We start from the raw sequence: 19363 nt of genomic DNA, 5'->3' as shown, positions 1-19363 counted from the left end.
GCAAAATTGCATACTGTATGTTAAGTGTGTACAGAGGTCAGCACAAAGTATTGAGGAACCTCTGTCCAGTAACTTTGAGTGTGTTCTTAGAAATGCACACAGCCTTTTTCAGTGGGCTAATCCTCTGACATTATAGGCCCCTGGGCCTGCAGGCTTCTCTCATAATAACCTATCATTTGGCAGACCTGGGCCTTCTTGTCTTCTCTTTAATTTGAACTATGTGATTACAGCCATGTGTACCACACGTACAACACCAGCCCAGGGAGCTCATATTTATTTCTATCCCACTCCTCCACCCTTTTCTTGTTAAACGCCCAACCACTGAAGACTGTTCTCCCCTGCTGGGACCATGCCCAGGCCAGTGCTCAGCTGCAGTCTCTTCACCCAGTACAGTATGTCTGCCAGCTATGCACCAGATGGAAGATGAGAAAACTGCTCAATCTGCATTAAAGGTGGTAGCATTCCCCCCAAAGTACTCTTCTTTGTTAAGGCTTATTTAAATGCCTTGTGGTCTTCCTCTGTGATCTTACTTTGCTATCATACAGAGCTTCCTGCTTGTTTACACTGTATGAATCTATTCCTGGTTCTTAAAGGCAACTTTGCACATCTCTTCATTTTTCCCAAAAGATGAGAAAAGCATGCTCACATATTTTGCTGCTGTGCTATCTTTAGATCAAAGGTACTCGTTTTAAGGCTTCTGTGTCTCTTTCTAAATGTAACTGAAAGCTCGCAAACAAGGCATCAAGCGACAAAATAAAACCGTTTTATTCCTTGCGATGTTATTCACTTGGCATAACAGAATTCGAATCCCTTCTTTCGACCAACAGAGGTCGCAAACGAGTTCGGTTTTTTTTTTTGTCGGCTTCAATTACTAAGTGTAGTTTCTTAAACCTTATCCTCCAGAGGAGACAGGGGCTCCAGATAACTTCAGGCTGAAGGACCCCTTTCCAAGAAACCCCTTGAATGAAGACACACACACATTAAAGCATACAAATAAAGTGAAGTCTGTAATTATTATGCAGAATACTGTTATTTTTTTACCAAATTATTAAAAGAAAAGTTGCAGGACAAAATATCTGAAATGAGTTAAAGTAGAGCAAATTCTATAACAGAGCAATGTGCCTAAAAATCCACCCCCTAAATGGTATTAACACTAACTAGTAACAAAAAAAAATAGTTATCACAGATTTGTGAACAGACCTAAATCTGTCAACATACAGTAGCAAGAGACAAACACTAATTTCCTAAACTGCAGTACTGTTAATAAAATTCGGCATGAGATTTAGACAGCTTTCACAATCCTTCTGTAGTTTAAACAGCAGTTACCTTCTTTTTCTGTCTGGACTGAAGTTCTGCTGGGGGCCTGAAAAACTGCTCAGTGGAAGATGTGAGACTTTTAAAGATCCAGAGAATCCAGCAATTGCCTGTTTTGTTTTGTTTTTTTGCTTCAGGGTTTAATTTTGTTGTGACTTAAATTGCAAGGGCACCTCAGGATGTCGAAACAAGACCTGTGATAAGAACATACCCTAGAGTACCCAAAAGGGCAGCTGAAGGCCTCCATCTCTCTCTCCTCTACAGATTAACATTGCCCCAAACAGGAATAATAACAACAAAATCATTTCCTGGAAGACATCCTATTAGAATTTTCACTTATCATTGCCTACATGTTGCTCCATTAAATACCAGTTCAAGACCATGTTATTTTACAGTGTACAACAGGTGGATCAGCTGGAGTTTTATCTTTAAATGCGTGTATGAGAATCTAGACTGTGACGGCTGCTTACGTAGTTACTACTTTGGGCACAGCAACCAACCCTGGATGGATTTCTGTGTTTTTGGCATTAGATGAAGAAAATAGCAATAATGAAAATGAACAGTTGTGGCTGATTTTTGCAATATGACATTTCCCCCAAACAATTTTAATAGCTGAATCATTTTTGAGGCTTCACGTAGAACAAACATTGCTAAGATTGTGTCTTATATAGAATATTGCTTTATATTACATTACTTGTGTGCCCTCTTATCCAGTACAATATATTTTATACTAGGAAAACTACATATTTTATGGGTCAATACAGACAACAAGAGAGCAGTGTAAGACTGTTTTATTTCACAATGAAGTACAAATGAGCATGTCTGGTATTGGGACTGATAATGACGTTTTTGAATAGACATTTAAAATAAATTACTCCACACAGTTTAGGACAAATGGGAACTTTAAAATAAACCCATGAAAGTGTGTCTGCCCTTGGGATAAGGAATATGACCCTCTTTAGGAAAGAAAGCCGTCCATCAGCAATAAGCCTTATCTGGGAGAGTGTGGGGGAAGCAGACTTATGAGACATTCTGTATGGAGGGGTGACCTCTGTTTTGACTGGATTTTTTTTCCTTTATTTTCCCAGGGATACTTCACAAATTAGTGCAAACTTTTTCATTTTAAGTGCCAGTAGTAGGTGGGATCAATTTCTTTTTGTATTTTGTCCTTTTTTCAATTTCATTCTTTCTCCACTGTAAAAGAAAGATGTCAACTCAGGCTTTTGACTTTGCTTGTTTAATTGAATGTTACTGAATGTTGCACGTCTTTATCCAAAGCAATAAACAGGGGTACCATTAACAAAAATAAAACTGCCTCACGTATGGAAAGGATACTAAAAGCACATGACGATTCTGGCAGATCCTGTGTTTAGCAGGATGCAATACAAATCCTTCTGAAGATTCCTCAAGCCAAGAGGATGTGAAATAGAGGAGATTGTGACATGACCACTGCGAGTCAATGGTCAACAGAAGGAAATGGGGAAATTCGGTGAGGACACTGGGCAGGCAGATACAGTGTTAGTGCTGATTAACACAGAAGAGAATTGAAAGAGCACATGTCTTGCTATACATGCAATAGGCTAAGAGGTCTTGGGAAGACATTAGTCTGCCCCGTTGCTCTTGAGGAAGCCTAGATGGAAGGCACAGCTCAGGGGAGCATGTGGTTGTCACACCCAATCGGTCTCACCCCCAGTCAAGCCCCAGCTGGAGGTGCAGGAAATTCAGTATAACACATGATGGGACCATAAGACTTGTGGTGGGCCCTGGCCATTAGCTGAAATGCATTACCTGATAATTATGAATGAGTAAAACAAGTCACTTTTGTGCATGTCTATTAATCTATTAATTTGATGACTTTCGTGTTTTTTTATCAACTCCCACTAGATTTCTGTTGGTTCTTGGTTTGTATTCTTGCATCTTGCACACCCTTGAGGTAACCTTTGAACCTGTGCAGATATTTTAATGTGAAAATTAGAAGCGCCATAAGGGTATATTTTTATTAAACGTGTGTAATATTGTTCAGTTATAAGAGTCTTGTATCTACCAGATGCTGAAATATGAATACATAACTTAAGTTCATTAAAATAGATTCATACCATACTAAATAATGCTTTACCTACTGATGGATCTTCTAAGTTATTATTATAGGCTTGAGTTTGTCAAGAACCTTGTGGCTCATGTGCTTACTAAAAGTATTTATCTTTTGATACTTGTCCCAGGTTATCTGAACAACTTCTTGCATGATTACAATCCATCTCTTATTTTGAGATATGCCGACTCTGGTCCTCTCGCTCTGCGGAAGACCAGACTCCACACAGAGGATGATAGAGCCATCATGTGTGCTGCAGCACATCTGTGGAACTCCAAATCCATTAGAGACTCTCTGACCATCAAAGTGTTTTAAGTCTCACTTATGGACCTAGTTTTTCACTGTAGCTGTTAATACATCATTTAGTTTTTACTTTTAGTTTTAAGGGTTCAATGTTCTGTGCTTTTTCTTTTTACTCGTTATGTGTCATGTGCAGTGCTTTGACTTTCTGGAACGTGAAATTTACAGTAAAAATCATTTGCATTAAAATTATACAGTAAAGCCTAATAGTGATGAGTGGTTTGATCTGGCACCTCGGAGTTACCCTGTACACTCTGGTGACTTAGTGCCTGTCACAAATCAAATGGATACAGAGATACAATCAGATCATTGCTTCATGAGAATGAGTTGGGGCAAGAGAAAACTGCTAAAGAAGGAAGGCCAGAGATTCTAACATGTTTGTAATTTTAATTTTTTTATTTATTTTACATGAAAGAATATAACTCAGTTGAGCATTTTTTTGTCAAAAGTGTAATAAATCATTGGAAAGCGAACATCACTATTTTACACATGTAGCAACAGACCCCCTGAAGGCTCACTGGCCAGAAAGCGCTTAGCAGACTTTTAATTACAAATTGAAATGTTTTCAGTTTTAAAGCCATAGGCATGTGAGAGACTGCTAATAAACTCCTCAAAATATGTTTCTTTGAACTGGCAATTAAGGATACAATTTTAGAGGGCTGTTCTCTGAAAGTCCATGGCTCTATATGTGAACTGTCCAGCCTTTAGTATACAAGCTCACCATTGGACCTTCTCATTAAATGATACCGGAGTTTGAGCACTGAACACATTATGGAACAAGAGTTTCCTTTGTATTAAGCGTGTACACTACCTCCCAATAAACAGATGGCTCCTGGGTAAATTCTTCATGTCCATCTTTTCCAGACAGGGTCTTTTATGATTGTGTATCTGCTCTTTCACAAAGAGCTCTGTCAATTTCATGCCTTCAGTATTCCATTCACAAGAAGTAGTTCCTGCTCTACAACAGGCCCTGAAAAATAGCACTTTTAAAATAATAGAACAAAATCAAGGTAAAAGACTCCTTCTGCAACTGGGAAGGTCAAAAAAAGCTGGAAAAATAAATCCTCAGGGAGGAGAGAAAAGGTTTTCCTGTACCTTTCAAGAATGGTCCGGGAGAAAACTGTGTAGGGTGAGGTCATCTCCTTCACTGTCGTCTGTGGTGGGAAAGAGGGCACCATTGCTCTTCTGGGTCTTGGGTCTGCTCCTGTAGGAGTTACTGCCATCAGGGAGCAGTGCAGAGATGCACACAAGCTCTGTGCCATTTGCCTCCTTCACCCTGTACCTCTGCTTGTTGCTGGAGAGCTTTGTGCAGAGCACTATAGTGCAGACCATGAAGATGGTGGCCACCCCAGCCAACACAGCAATGGCAATCAAGCACTGGCTCACCAGACCATCTCTTTTGGGTGTTTGTGGGTTGCAGGGGAGTATGGAGTGGGTTGAAGTGCTGGCCCTAGGGTTTGCTCTAGTTGAGGTGGTCAGGCTGGGTGGTTTCTGAGTGGTCTTGGGTATATTTCTGGGAATCATCCTGGGTATCAAGCCCTCTATGGAGGAATTGGTGGAGTTGCTGGTGGTCAGACCGAAGGATGTAGAGGCACTTGAAGACACTGTCGTCACTTCAGGGCGTGTGGTGGGCTCAGACTGGCTGGTCTGAGAGTCGAAAGCAGTTATGGTAACGTTTTCGGGAGAGTGTGACGTCGCAATTGTTGTATCATTTTCAAGAGACTGAGATGATGTCGTTGATGATGATGTCATTGTTACAGTTTCATTTTCAAGAGAGGAGGATGATGTCATCTCAGATGTTTGGGTAGAAGACATAGAATCAGTAGACACATAGTTAGCAGTTGATTGAGCAGTAATTGCAGTGCTGAAGGTATCACTCTCTATGCTATGTGTTATATATTCAGTGGTGTTTTCCACTGTAGCAGTAGGGGTAGACTCTTTAGTGATTGAAAAGACGCTGGCACTACTTTGCTGGGTATGAGTTACAGTGGAACTCTCCTTTCCTGTTACTGAGGCTGGACTGGTTGACAATCCCAATGTGTTAAATCCCATGGTTGTTTCAACATTTTCAGTGGTTGCTGTGATAGAAGCATTGGATTTCTCCTCTGGTAAATGATTATTAACGCTTGTTGTCATGTGCTGTGCTGTAGCCAAGGTGTTGTTCAGCTGACTTTCTTCTAGATCTGGGACAGTAGAACTTTGTGATGAATTTGAAGATGGAATAGTTGGGTCAATTGCATCCCCCTTTTCAAGGAGAGCTGGGTGGAAATATATGAAGCTCAACAGTATGATCTTCCAAACCACAGCCATCTGCACACAGGAGCGCTTGTGTTCTGCAACAGAGAAGAAACATACAATGTGATGACTTTGCTAAGTCAAGACTTACTTTAACCAACAGATTTATACTTTATCTTTTTGAACTGCTACTAGAGTCACCTCCTGTTTGTAGTCATATATTTGTAAACTGATGGGTCTCTTATTTTAAACCCTGAAAAAGGCTTTTGCTGCTACTTCAGAATGACATAGACCTCAAATGCAGGGGGAAATTTTCACTGCAGTTACATTGCTGTCCTGTGGGAATGTCATGCTAATATTTAAATTAACAGATTATTTTAACATTTTCAGTGCAAGACATCTTGTGCTTGCAGTGTGCTTTACATTCTGAGTACAAAGACCTCTGATTGGAAAGTTTTCTATCACTTAAATAACATAAAATTAAATTAAATAGTTTTATATGCTAACCTTCAGTTTTTTATCCTTTAGCTAAATATTAATAGATTTACAATATTTTCCTCACCTGTTGTCTAACACAAAAAAAGAAAGGTAATAAGCAATATTTTCTTCTACAGACAGTTCTTTCCAGCAAACTAATTTTATTTTGATGTTAAGAATAATTTTTTTATTTGTGTTGCAAGAAGTCCAAACCAAGATGAAAAAATAAATGATAAATAACTGCTAACGTTTTATGACATAATCAATGTTTCATATCCCTTTCTTATTTTGGCTCCTAAGAGTGTCTTGGTGGTGGATGTTCACAGAAGAAGAGAAGCCCAACCTGTTACTATTCATTTACAAAATAAGACGGTAGTTTATTACTGTAGTTTACTGTAATTCATTAGTAGAGGAAAATATATTTAAAGACCATCTTTTCAACTCCTTTATTCCTTCACGGCTGAAAGAAAAAGAACAAAACTTGCGTAAAGCAGTAGTTCTCACCACAAAATAAACAAAGCTTTGAGGGGCCGATCCTCCTGTTTGTGTGAGCAACAGCTCCGTGTCCTGTCTGTCAACGCACTGCGATGAAGCCGTACTCAGTGGAGCGCTGCGAAGTGAGATATTGTTTCCGTTTCAGATTTTTCTCATCGGTAGTTGGGCTCGTGGTTTCGGCAAGAGTCCCTTCGCTTCACAGTCTGTGGCATGCGTGGCAATGTGACATGCGTGACATTGGTTCAAAAGTTCACTGTAAGGACCAGGAAAAACAGCAGAGGACTGACTGCTCACCTGCAGCTGCTTCTGAATCAGCTGCACAGAAGCCAGAAACTCCATCACCGCACTTCTATGAATTTTGCAGGGGATTCAGCCTGAATCAGTGTGCCACCTCTGTGTTAAGCACATGTGCCACATGTCACTATGCAGTGGGAGATTTTTAGTTATTTACAGTACAAGATGCTGTTTTTTCTTCTATCTTTAGTGGAATAAAAGGCAAGCTGTTTATGAAGGATTTTATCTCTCGTGCTGCACCCGTAAGCAGTTATAGCTTTCCTGTTCGGTTCACGAGAAGCAGGGGGCCTGTTTTGTTGCTGTAGAAGCGGATACACCCAAGCAACACACACCAAAAAAAAAAACAGGGGTGGGGAAGGAGAAAAAAACAGCCACACCAGTGAGATTCAACTTCAGACAGGAAGTGCATCGACTAAATTGGAAGGACAGGTGTTAAACCTGAAAAACTGAAAGTAAACTATGGCCGATAAGAAGACTGTGGCAACCTGGAAGCACACTGTCACATATTGTTTAAATTAGCCAGTCAATTTTACCACAGTTTGCTTGATGGCAAAATCAGGTATGCAGTGCCATGGACAGACAGAAAAGCAATAGCCAGAGGTTGTCTTGTTTGCCAGCGTGAGGGCTGACGTAGCTGTGAGAATTCATCCTTCCACTCGTAGGGTGGAACACTGAAATCTAGCAGCTCCTTCTGATTTTCCCCATTCATGCACTGACTGGCAGTCATGCACCCTGGCTGTGGTTGGCCCTCGGTTTCTGTTTACTTTTGCTACACTGGTATTGTGCTTTTACCATGAACTATCAATGTGCGTTTCTAAACATGCAATGCCTCCGGCCTGGTAAACTTTCAGAAATTGTGAGCACTCAGAGCAACATGGAGGAAAAAGCTTTGCCAGAAAGGTCGGTGGACGGTCAGCAGAACTTTCTCACTGGGTACCTTTTGTGACAGGAATGCAGGTGTACACAATGATATTTACAACAATTGTTATGCCCTTTCAGCAAAGTTCGAGGACAGTCTCTGTGTTGACATCCTCAAGGCTGTCTAAATGCAGGACACGCAAGCAGTCTTCGGGTAACTACGCCCAGCTAAGCCCGACTGAAAAAAGCACCCAAACCATTCTCTAACCACCAGCTTTTGTAACACTTCACATCTGTACATCCTGTGAGCTCTATTTCTGGAAAACGGGGTTTATGCAATGATAAAGGAGAAAGTTGCGAGCTGTTGGAGAGGGTATACAAAATGTTCATTTCTTTCATATATAACCCACAGGAATTTACTTAATAGAAGTGCAATAATTTCTGCCTTCTTGCCTAAAATGTCCAGGATGGGAGTAACGTGCTCTCTAGTCCTCTTAATGCTACAGAAGCCAGGGTGATCTGAGGCCCAGACAACCTGTGAACTTTACCCTCATCATTATCGCCTACATACATGTCAGACAGCTTAGAACTCCAGGCTTGTGGTAAAGAGGGTAAAACTGTCCACATCTTTACAAGAGTTAGTCGGTACTGCACAGACTACGTTTCACATAGTCTTTAATACAAACTGTCTTTACGTATGAGACATGTCAATAATAATAATAATAATAATAATAATAAGGTTCACTGTTTGGCCTCTTTCATACTAATAGGAACTAATCTGAAAAGATCTGGATTTAAACTCTGTTCTGTATAATGTCAACTGTACAAAGTCCTTCTGAAGGAAAAGGAAAAATACAAAACAGTTTTTACGTTGTGAAGTTCACTCTTCCTTTGAAGAGTCTTACCTGGTGCTGTTGTGAATTTGAGCTTTCTTTCTCATGGAGAAATGGTCAGATTTGGACAACACAAAACTTTTATTCCAAATAGTTTTGAATAGTTCTGGTAGAGAAATTTCTGACCTAATGCTGGCGTGAATGAATCGCAAAGGAAGAGGAATTGACTGATTGTTCAACAGGTATATGTAAATGAAGTCCACATTCATTTTCATAAACCTGTTGAACAATCAGTCAGTTAGCAATGATTCTCTCCACAAGTCCCAGCTCAGATTGCTCCTAACCTCTTGTCACAGGCCAGTTACTCGAGCAGCCAGCATAATGAATGGTATGTGACTAAGCCCTAGATGACACATGTGTTTTACCATCATGTGCGTTCCGAATGAAGGAGGCACTAAACACTGTTACAAAAGAAAATCATAAGACTCTCAAAACAAAAAAATATGAACTGATACAGACTAAGCAAGCTAACCACAGTTTCATGGAACAGACCGAAAATTATTTCAAAACAAGTATTAACTTACATTAAAAATAGAATATGTCGACCTTGCAGCAAGACAGCCATGCTGTTTGAACCACCCCGAACTGCAGAACACGAATTTGACAAAAGGCACGATTTGAGAGAAACCCCAAAGTCAAACGCGTACCTTCTTCACAGCAGACAAGAAAGGTTGTGGAAAGTGCTCCTTTTACGATGCCCAGACTGTTGAACGGTTTTTCCTGCTTCAGCAAGACAGCATGTCTACTCGAGCTGCTCCTGGCATGGCAAGTACCTGGTTGCAACAATACAGGAAGTACACAACTGCCGTTCGCAGAAGTTTAAAAAAATAAGTGAACTTGTTTTGTGCTGTCGGCCTGTTTGAACAAATTACGTGAGTGCAGACTGGCAAATGAGAAACTGGAGATGAGCTTTAGATTGCATATCTCGAAAACAAAAGGAAATTGAGCGATACAAGTTATTTTTCATGTTTTTATTAAAAATACTTTATACAGTGTATATATCTTTTGTAATTCAAGAAAATAGGAAATCATTGAAAGGGAGTGAAGACTTTTGCAAGATACTATACATTCCATTTAACTGAATTTTGTTTGGTCATTTTTGTCCTTCTTCCATGTGTTCATAATTATTTAACCATTTCATTGGTATTGTAAGTTTGATTTACTTGTCCTTGAAATTAATCTGTTATGTGCTTCACAATTGTTCTATTAACATTTGCCATCCATTCTCTGCTTGTTTCACATCTATCCTATCACATTTTTAAACTCTCATTTAGGTGTGCTAGAATTGTAAACCTTTACTTCTGCAGCTATACCACAGAATATATCATATTATGATTGCAGAGCCCTAATGTTTCTCGAACCTCTGTTTTCCTCACTCTCTTGTTTGAATAGAATGGATCGATTCTTTCTCTCTGTCAGGCGTTCTCACAGATAGGCAAGGTAGACATTAGCCATCTCCACCATTTCAGTTTCAGCTGCTGAGAGCATTTAATGATGTTTTCCAATCCATGTGAGGAAAAGTCAATTTCTCTCATAGTAATCATTTCTTAATAATAATAAATTCTTCATGTATGATTTCTTAATATAAGACTGAATCATATCTGACACCTGATTTTGGCAATCTATTATATACACCTAACAATTTGCACTTTGAATGCTTTTTATAACCGTGACTTATTTAGATTATGAGGCTTTGGACTCATCTAGGTTATTTTACTCTGCCTGAATGAGCTTTTTCATATACAGTGCTACACCTCCACCCTTCCCATCTTAGTTTATCTACCCCACAACCAGCTTTACTTAATTGTACTTCATTCAAATGTTGTCCCTTAGAATGTAGACTTTACGTAGTGAGTTGGTGGACTGTGCTAAGACATGCCTACTGTCCAGAGGGAGCACAAAATCATAAGTCATTCCACAGTATTATGTGGCCACTAAACTTCTGTTCAAAGCCTCTTCATGGCCTAATGAAACTCATGACCGGCTTTGCAAGAGCTGAAGAACTTCCTCAACTGCCTGTGCCTCAACTAGAAGGCAGTAAACCTCAGTAAAGATAAAAATGAAAGAGATCACCAGCTACTGAAATAGCTCAAAAAGCCTGACCGTTAAAGCCGGTCATGTACAATCAGCATGATCATTTTTTAAATAAAAAACTGAGCTCTTTTTCATGTTCTTTAATGTCTCCCATGATAAATAAGACTTCCTCCTTCATTAATGTCATGAGGCACAGAAAATATTGTTGCTGTAGACACGAAAGTGAAAAAGAGCAGAAGGGGATTATACTTCTAAAGCAGACTCCCACTTCTAGTTTCATGGCTTAAACATGAGCCTTGAGAGATCCTGTTTTCACTGAGAAGGAGTTTCCTATTTCTGGCGTCTCTGCACATTGCTGCAAACCTGAACCACAGGAACATCACAGCAATGAAACTACGTGCTTATAAAATACAGAATATTTTGCACAGTATTTGGATTATGAGCTTCCTGCTTTCCTTGTGGTGTACACTTTAACCAAGACTAGGTTAAGAGAACAGCTTTACCATCTTAAATCTAGCCAGCATCTAGAATGCAAATACATACTAACATCATGCTGCCTTTTTCACAGTATTGTGATTAAACCAGCCATGAGCAGCTCGATAAACAGAGGTCAAATCAACACACAATGGGGGTTAACAAGTCAGTTCACATTACATGTGCCTCTCAATTTCCTTATTGCAGCAGTGCAACGTCAGGGTCTTGTGGTCTGCCCTGAGGCATGCTGGGAGCACGACTGACTCCATTTGCCTTTTCTCCTGAAGCAGCTCATTTGATTCTAATTCCCTGGCAATGTCTTCTTACTGTGCGTGAGTGGCTTCACTAGAAACTTATTAATAACAGGAACTTTGTGACTGAGCACAGCTTCTGCTTCTCTGGAAAAGAACTGACACCAGAAGCAAGACTGAGGTCCTCTGTAGACTTACTGTAGGTTGATAAAAAGTGCACTACTTCCTGCCTATAGCCTGTCTTTTTTTCTGCCTGATGATAGAATGGAAATTGTTCACACACACGTGTTAAAATGTGCTTCTGATTAACCAGTACTTCCTCCCACCGTGACACAGACAGGCCTTCTCTATCTCTGCCTCTGTCCACAAGTGGGTCATCCTCCTCACCGTCTCCTCTTGCTTTCAGGGCTTCTGCACTCTCGGGTGTCTCCCACTCTAAGTGGATTGCAGGGTTTAAGCCTGGGGTGGTACACAAGGGGCATCAGATGCAAATATTCCTGAAAGAACGCCCCTTCCCAATTCAAACCGGCACATACAGGACCCCAGCACACCGTTTTTTCTTTTGATTTCGTCTGGCAGGGCAGTAACCAGGATTGAAAAGATTTAATTCCTTTAATATTCTTATCTATAGTCCCCCCCCCGTTCCTGCAAATTGTTTTCAGCCAGGAAACCAGGTCAAGGACCGGTCTAGCACTTTACAAGGACAAGGTTAGCTGTGCGGCGGCACAAGAACTGACATTAATTCCAAGGATTCAGCTTTGACTTACTAACACGGCGATACACTGGCTTACCCGCTAGTCTTATAGCTGGGTCCTCAGCCCAAGACAATTTCAACAGATAGTTCATGTGGGAAGCTGTGTCAGCATGCAAAGGCTGCAAATGCGTAGGCGAAGGCGGCTCCACAGCCGAAATGTTGCGTTTCTTTTTCAGCATAGAAAAAAACCGTTACTTGTCCCCTTTGCAATTTAAAAAGACAGTTGGTTCGTTAATACAAAGCTGCACGTCCTTGTGCTTTATTGAGTAGCAAGTGCCAGTCAGCAAAGGATCTCATGAATGCAAAATAGATTTTGAAATGCTATGAACATGGATGGAGAAAAGATGATTAGTGCAAAGCTCATTGAATGACATTGCAAAGGGACAATTTCACACAATGAAGGTGTGAAAAGCTAAAAGCCATAATTATTTTGTACTATTGCAGCTTTTACACCACCTTGTTGTACAGTGTTGCAGAGAGTTGCTATTATTCTCAATCACCCCTGAAAAAGCAAACACAAATGGTCATTTGCTTTTTTACATTTGTTTTCAATAATCAATCCCTAATACCAGAAGTAGGGTGTTTGAACAAAATGCAGATGGAACTTCTTAGAGTGAAGATTTTTATTATTCACTCTAAGAAGTGAATAATAGTTTCATTATTTTTCAATAGAGATGGGAGGTTCTGTTCTCTCATAAGCGACACGCACAGCTGGTAAGGAAGCCCAAAAAAATGGCCAAAACTGATGTCACCCATGGTAACAGGAAAATCTGTTTCAGCTTCTCTGTTAAGTGGTTTAGCAATACTGTTACTGCCTAAACACACAAACATCTACCCACCTACAAAGTTTAAAAACTCAGGGAGGAGATCCCTTTTAACTTGTACTAAAAAAGGATCATATACCTTCTATTAGTTGTGTTCTATAAGGTTTTATAAACTATGACATGCAAGAAAAACCCTCTTTGATTGCATTACAGAAAGTGAAAATTGTAATTTTTTTTTTCTGAGATGTTACACTCTGTCACTGGTGCAAGAATAAGTCCATTTCCACTTTTCAAAAACGAAAAGTGCTAAAAGGATTGGATTTGCAGGATTTCCCTTCATTTTCTTCTTTAATTGCATGACGTTTGATAGGAGCACTCTAAATCCGAATTTCCTAAGCAGAAAGTGTTGGGCTCTTGAGGGTTAATAACTGGAAAGTAAATACGCTCCAAAAATGTGAGCAAAGCACATCTGTCCCGGTGACCCACGTACCTGTAGTCTACTGCTGACCACATGCTGTTTGCCACAGCTGGTGACAGTGAGACAGTACACAGCTTCAGAACAGCACTGGAAAAACCCTTCAGGACAGGACTAATAAGGCTTCGGAAACGCATCGGGACCGAGCAGAGAACTGAGTCAAACCTGTAAGTGAACATCAAACCCCCCGCTACAAAGAACAATTCTTTCAGTTCTCTTCCTCGGTTCCATAATTTACAACTTGACGAGGTTTTGCTTTGAAGCCCCCCCCCCCCCTTGTCTGACACTGAAACACCAAGGAGAGTGAAGTTTCTTTCCTTGAATTTTCAGTTGGGTCAAAAGAGGTGTAACTGCTGGCACTTCTAAAGGGTTAAGGAAGTTAAGCAAGGGGATTTTGAAAACTAGCATGACTATGGAATGGCTAACACAGGCAGCTTTTGATATTTTAAGTCTTGGTGATACACATCATATTTCCTGTTCTACTCATGCAATCTAGAATTACAACACTTGCAGTGATACTGCGTAACAGCCCTTGCACAGACTACCCATTTAAAAATACTTGGTAAAAAAATATTGTTTTGGAACAGTATCCAATGCAAGTGAAGTCTTGAAACCCAAATGCAGAACACATTTTCTTTTAAAATGCAGTCATGTCTTCACAAAGTCCAAACTTAGTTTAAAGTATTAATTGTTGTCCGAGTAGAGAATATTTATTATCCATAAACTCATTTACAGTACAAGTTTAATTACTGGACAGAGCCTTTCTCTGTTGTGTTGAAAACATCTGAATGTCTCGTTCAACCAGAGAAAAGATCAGATCAGATCACTTTATTGGTCATATACAATTTCTTGCATAAGGAATTTGTCTTTTCGCATACCCCAGCTTGCTCTCCACAAGAGACAGACACACAGAGAGAAGCTTGGGGTCAGAGCGCAGGGTCAGCCATTATACGGCGCCCCTGGAGCAGTTGGGGTTAAGGGCCTTGCTCAGGGGCCCAACGGAGTAGGATTCCTCTGCCGGCCACGGGATACAAACCGGCAACCTTCCAGCCACAGGTGCAGATCCCTAGCCACAGAGCCACCGCACTGAAAAACGTGCACACGTGATGTCAGTTAGAAAACTGCAAGATTGAAATGGGTGTTGGGTGATCAGCATCACCTGTCACCTTAAGAGATTGATGAAGCAAAAACCTCAGCAGCTGTGATGTTCAGCAAAAAACAGCTCAGGCCTCATTTTATAAGGGCTTTAGGCTCTTTAACTGGGAAACAGAATAGGCAAAAGGCAAACAAAGTAACATTCTACAAGAACAAGAAAGAAAACTAATCAAGGTGGGGGCACTCACAAACAAGCTACACAGCCTCTAAAACTGACTGAAGTGCTAATCTCCCACATGCATTAAGGGACACTGGAGATCTCAATAGATTTTGGCAGTTACCATTGCCTCTAAGACCCATGTGTCAGCACAGCATATAAACCAGCAACTTTAAGACCAGTTGTGACTAGGAAGTCATTGGCTGATGGTGCACACTTAGTTGGGTAGTAGGGGACACTATCCTGTAAAAAGGTGCTGTCCTTCAGAGATGTAAAACCAAGGTCTTGACTTTGTGGTCAAAATCCCAGGGTGTTTCTTGAAAAGCGTAGGGGTATTAACCCCAGCCTCTGGGCCAAATTTCCTCCTGGCCTCCCACCATGGCCTCCTAATATGAAGTTATCTATGAAGTGTTATCACTCTGTTCTACTCCTCAATGATAGCAGGTGTGTGGTAAGCAAACTGGCACACTCTGCTTGCTTTCGCATCATCCATGTGTGTGCTACACATTGGTGGTGGTAGTGGGATTACCCATTACCTGTAAGTGCCTTTAAGTGGAGTGTCCAGAAAAGCGATATAACTGCAGTTATGTTGATGAGCGTTGGGCGCTGTGGAGCTCGAGACAGGTCTCAGTGCTTGACGGCTCTGCAGACGGGCACCCGGGAGCAGCATGGCAAACAGTGTGATCCTCTCCCAAGCACATGGAGGAACAGCTGCTGAAGAGCTGTCCCGAATCAACGGGCAGCTCCAACTCGAGTGGGTACAGTATCCAGACCTATCGATCAACTGCAAAGAAATAATTGGATTAACTAATGAAGCATTTACTGACCTTCTCTAGGCACCATTGTGAGTCGGCAGGTTCTTTAGCTTGGATAGTAGCTAACGAATGATATTTCAGGGTACTTCAGCTTTCACTTCTTTCTCCATATCACTTGGTGGAACACAGGGATCTTAAATTCAGAAGAAGAGTGCTAGGACTAGATTACTGCTCTAGCTATTGTACAAGCTTTACTACAGACAATCTCATTCCACTTTTTCCTAGCAAGTTGTGATCCAGTGCAAGAGGAAAGTGCAGAATTTGATGGACGGGGAATTGAAGATTCTGTCACCTCAGGAACATCAATAGCAAGAGTTTTCTGGAGAACAGAAAATGTTAAGACTTAAAACTAAGGATCTGCCTCAGAGTAGCTCTGGTCTGTCTTTTTTCAGAACAAGATAAGCTCTGAGAAATGTAATAGTTTTTTTATTCTCTCAAAGTTTTTTTTAAATCAATATCTTCAACCTGCATTAAGCAATTCAGAACACCTATTGAATGGAAATGGATAATTGTTTTTTCCAGCAGAAATATGCAAGGTGACGGACTTTGCAGCATGAGCAAATAAACTGCTTTCAGGTTTAAGGATTAAAAAGGGATGAGGTTTGGATTTGTAGATGTCTTAAATTGCAGCAAAAGCAGAAACATACGTTCGGTCAGAACACCAATTTCTTTTCTTTCCATTCTTTGCAGCTCTGAAGCCTCTTGGAAACAATTCTGATCTTCACCACCTGATGCTGAAAAGTAACTTAAATGACAACAGTGGTAGACAAGAAAAGCAACAGGAAAATAAACCTATTAACTTCAGCCTCAAACTTGCTTGTTTTTAAACATCTTGGGAAGGGACATTACACTTGTCCTCAATTTATTTTTTCAGAAGGACGTTAAATACAACTTTTGTAATTTGTTACAATTCAGGGACTATAATATTGAAAATCTGATCAGAGACCCAGCTTTAAAAAAATAAAAAAACAATGCTAAAAAAATCAACTTAACATAAAGTAACCACAATAGCCATCAGGTTGTGAACGGTATCTTGCTACCAGTTCTTCAGTTTTTAAACTGGCTTGAGATCAAGGTATATAGGACTGAGAAGGCTAATGAAAAGAGCTTAATACAACTTTAAAGAGATTTATTGTGGAGAAGACTGTTTTGAATGAGTAAAATCTTTATTGCATGCACAGACTGTTGTCAGAATTTGATGGGAAGCATGTGGCAAGACATTTGATCCCTTAGAATATGATCCACTGAAAAAAATCTAAAGATGCCTATTTTGTATAGTCTCGGGGATGCTAGTTTGCAAAAAACATTTACAGCAAAAAGGATCATGGATTCCTTTAGCTTTTCAATACCGTACCCCAAACAATAATGGCAATAAACAAACATCAATTTCAATTTGATTCCTCCCCATTCAGGAAATGGTTTTCTTTAGACAGTTTAATTGACCGCAAAAAACATCCCCCTTCTTTAAACAATACCATCCTATTGCATTGTCCCTTATGTTTTGTCTTTTGAATGCAAATAATAGCAAAGAAAAATACTGTCAAGGAGGTGTGTAAACAGAACTCCTTTAAGATTTGGCAATAAGAAATTAAGGGAAAAATGCAATACTGATAGCTACATATAAAACATCTGGGTATAACACAGTAAGTACAAACTGTTCACATCAGATTTTTCTTGGTCACAATTAAAAATAAAAAAAAATCAGACTTTTCAACAACAAAAAAAAGAGTCAGATTGCCACTTATTAAAATGTATGAAAACTTTCAATAAAAAGCTGGAATATTAATTGCAAGAATTTTTTTCACCGTGTTAGTGGGGGGCAAGGATAAGAAAAAAAGTTCATCTTGGAATGTTGCTTGGAATCATTGCTAGGCAACCGGCTTCAGGCAGGACACCGTCATCAAGACTGGCAGTGACGTGCCCCGCCCACCTTGCCTCCTCCCAGCCAATGGATCGTCCTGAACAGTAGCAGGGGTGGGTCCTTAGATTGCAATCTTGGACATTTGCTCTTCTAGTTTGGCGATTCGCTTCTCTTGACTGCTAACGAGGTCCTTAAGGGATTTGATTTCTTTAAGGACCTCGTCCATCTTGGCTTCATTTTGCTGGTGGAGAAGGAAGAGAACATCTGGTGAAGGTTCAGTTCCACACGGTAAACACAGTGCTGAAAAGTTTATCATCAAGCTAATTTAGGCTTCCGTAGCATCGATGGTACACAAGTTTAATTCTAGATAAGCTTTCCTTCCTTCTGCCTCCCTATTCAAGAGGTATTTTAGATCAGCACCCCTCCATACAAACTCAAGTCATGAACGAAGGATACTGAAGTTAAATGAAATTCCCTCTGATCTCCCCCCATTTCCGTTAAAGGGAGAGCCTTCCACCCAGCTACTGAAGTTTGCAGAAGTGAGATAACACAGGACAATTTCAGCTTTATACAGTATTCTTCAAAAGGAAGTGTGATGGGGAGCTGTAAAAACTGGATAAGACTGTGGGCTGGATCGGCTGGAGAGAAGATTTTGCTTGTGGTTGTTAGAGTCTGGTGGGTGAGTGGGTGCATGGGTTATTTTATAAAAAATGTACTTTAACAAATTTGAAAAGGCCTTTACCATGCCAATCTGTTATCCTGCACTCACCAAGTAATCTATGCCAGAACTCTTCATACTTAAAAAAAAGTCTGCTTGAAAAGGACTATGAATTTCAGTGCCAGTAAGCTCCAGCCCCACGAGAGATGACAAACTGGATGTGATTACAGATTACAGTCACAAGCTGGAGGTTCACATTATGAAGGGCTGGGTCTTTATTAATAAACGCCTTTAACCGACAGGCTGCTGATTGCAGTGGGGCAGGCTCTTGCTCAGTGACAAGTGGCATCTTCTGGTTTTGTGGGTCGGAAGGGAAAAATTTAAGCATTGCTGCCACGTGAGGACCTGATTGTAACCTAGTCTTTTTTTTGCCAGCATCATACAACATGCAGATTACCGCCAAAGAGCTTTAAAGGCAACACGGTCTGAAAGTTATTTTTCAGCTCAGCAAAGAGTTAAGTGCACAAACATTCCAAGTCCACACAGTAAGAGCTAGCTGTTTTTTAGAGCACCGTTCCTGAGAAAGCCTGCAAATTTGCAGGATCTGCAATGCACAAATGAAAGACCCTACAGGGGAAAAACTGGGCTTGGTTTCCTAATCTAGAGAAGTATTTTATAGTACTTTCTTCCAGGTTATGTATTGTTGACATAAAAAATAAACTGTTAAATCTATTCATATATGTGAAAGAAATTAACAACTGCTCATGTTAATAAAATTGATATACAATATGAAAAATACAGAAAACATTAACAGGGTCAACATTTAGGATTTTTAAAATTTTGAAAACTCAAATGGCACGTAAGGCACATGAGCATGAACATGCATTCTCCCAAGGGACAAAGCAGCAAGACAACCTGCCCCTTTGTGCTTAAGGCAAGAGAAGGGGTATAAAAGGTGATAATAGATAAAAACTGTGCTGTGGGTTTTGTCCAAGTCAAACACCTGCTCT

At 40.2% G+C, this 19363-nt stretch overlaps 2 protein-coding genes across 4 annotated transcripts in view; both read right to left on the bottom strand.

Annotated features, from left to right (window-relative positions):
- Positions 1-4080: 4080 nt before the first annotated feature.
- selplg (selectin P ligand) lies at positions 4081-9742 on the bottom strand. The gene is made up of 2 exons (XM_088935904.1): positions 9603-9742; positions 4081-6036 (listed from the first exon to the last, which is right to left on the bottom strand). Exon 2 carries the CDS (start codon positions 6011-6013, stop codon positions 4802-4804), a length of 1212 nt encoding a protein of 403 aa, XP_088792030.1. The 5' UTR covers positions 6014-6036; positions 9603-9742; the 3' UTR covers positions 4081-4801.
- A 7206-nt stretch (positions 9743-16948) lies between these two features.
- coro1ca (coronin 1Ca) overlaps positions 16949-19363 on the bottom strand; it is a 59474-nt gene continuing 57059 nt past the window's right edge. For all 3 annotated transcript variants that reach the window (XM_088935656.1, XM_088935657.1, XM_088935659.1), the window contains exon 11: positions 16949-17936. In XM_088935656.1, coding sequence (XP_088791782.1) covers positions 17817-17936 — 120 coding nt within the window. In that variant the 3' untranslated portion in view covers positions 16949-17816. The remainder of the gene's footprint in view (positions 17937-19363) is intronic.

Source organism: Atractosteus spatula, chromosome 17 (genome assembly GCF_055471065.1).
Source record: "Atractosteus spatula isolate fAtrSpa1 chromosome 17, fAtrSpa1.hap1, whole genome shotgun sequence".
Classification (NCBI taxonomy): domain Eukaryota; kingdom Metazoa; phylum Chordata; class Actinopteri; order Semionotiformes; family Lepisosteidae; genus Atractosteus; species Atractosteus spatula.
This window is presented reverse-complemented; position numbering and strand designations above follow the sequence as displayed.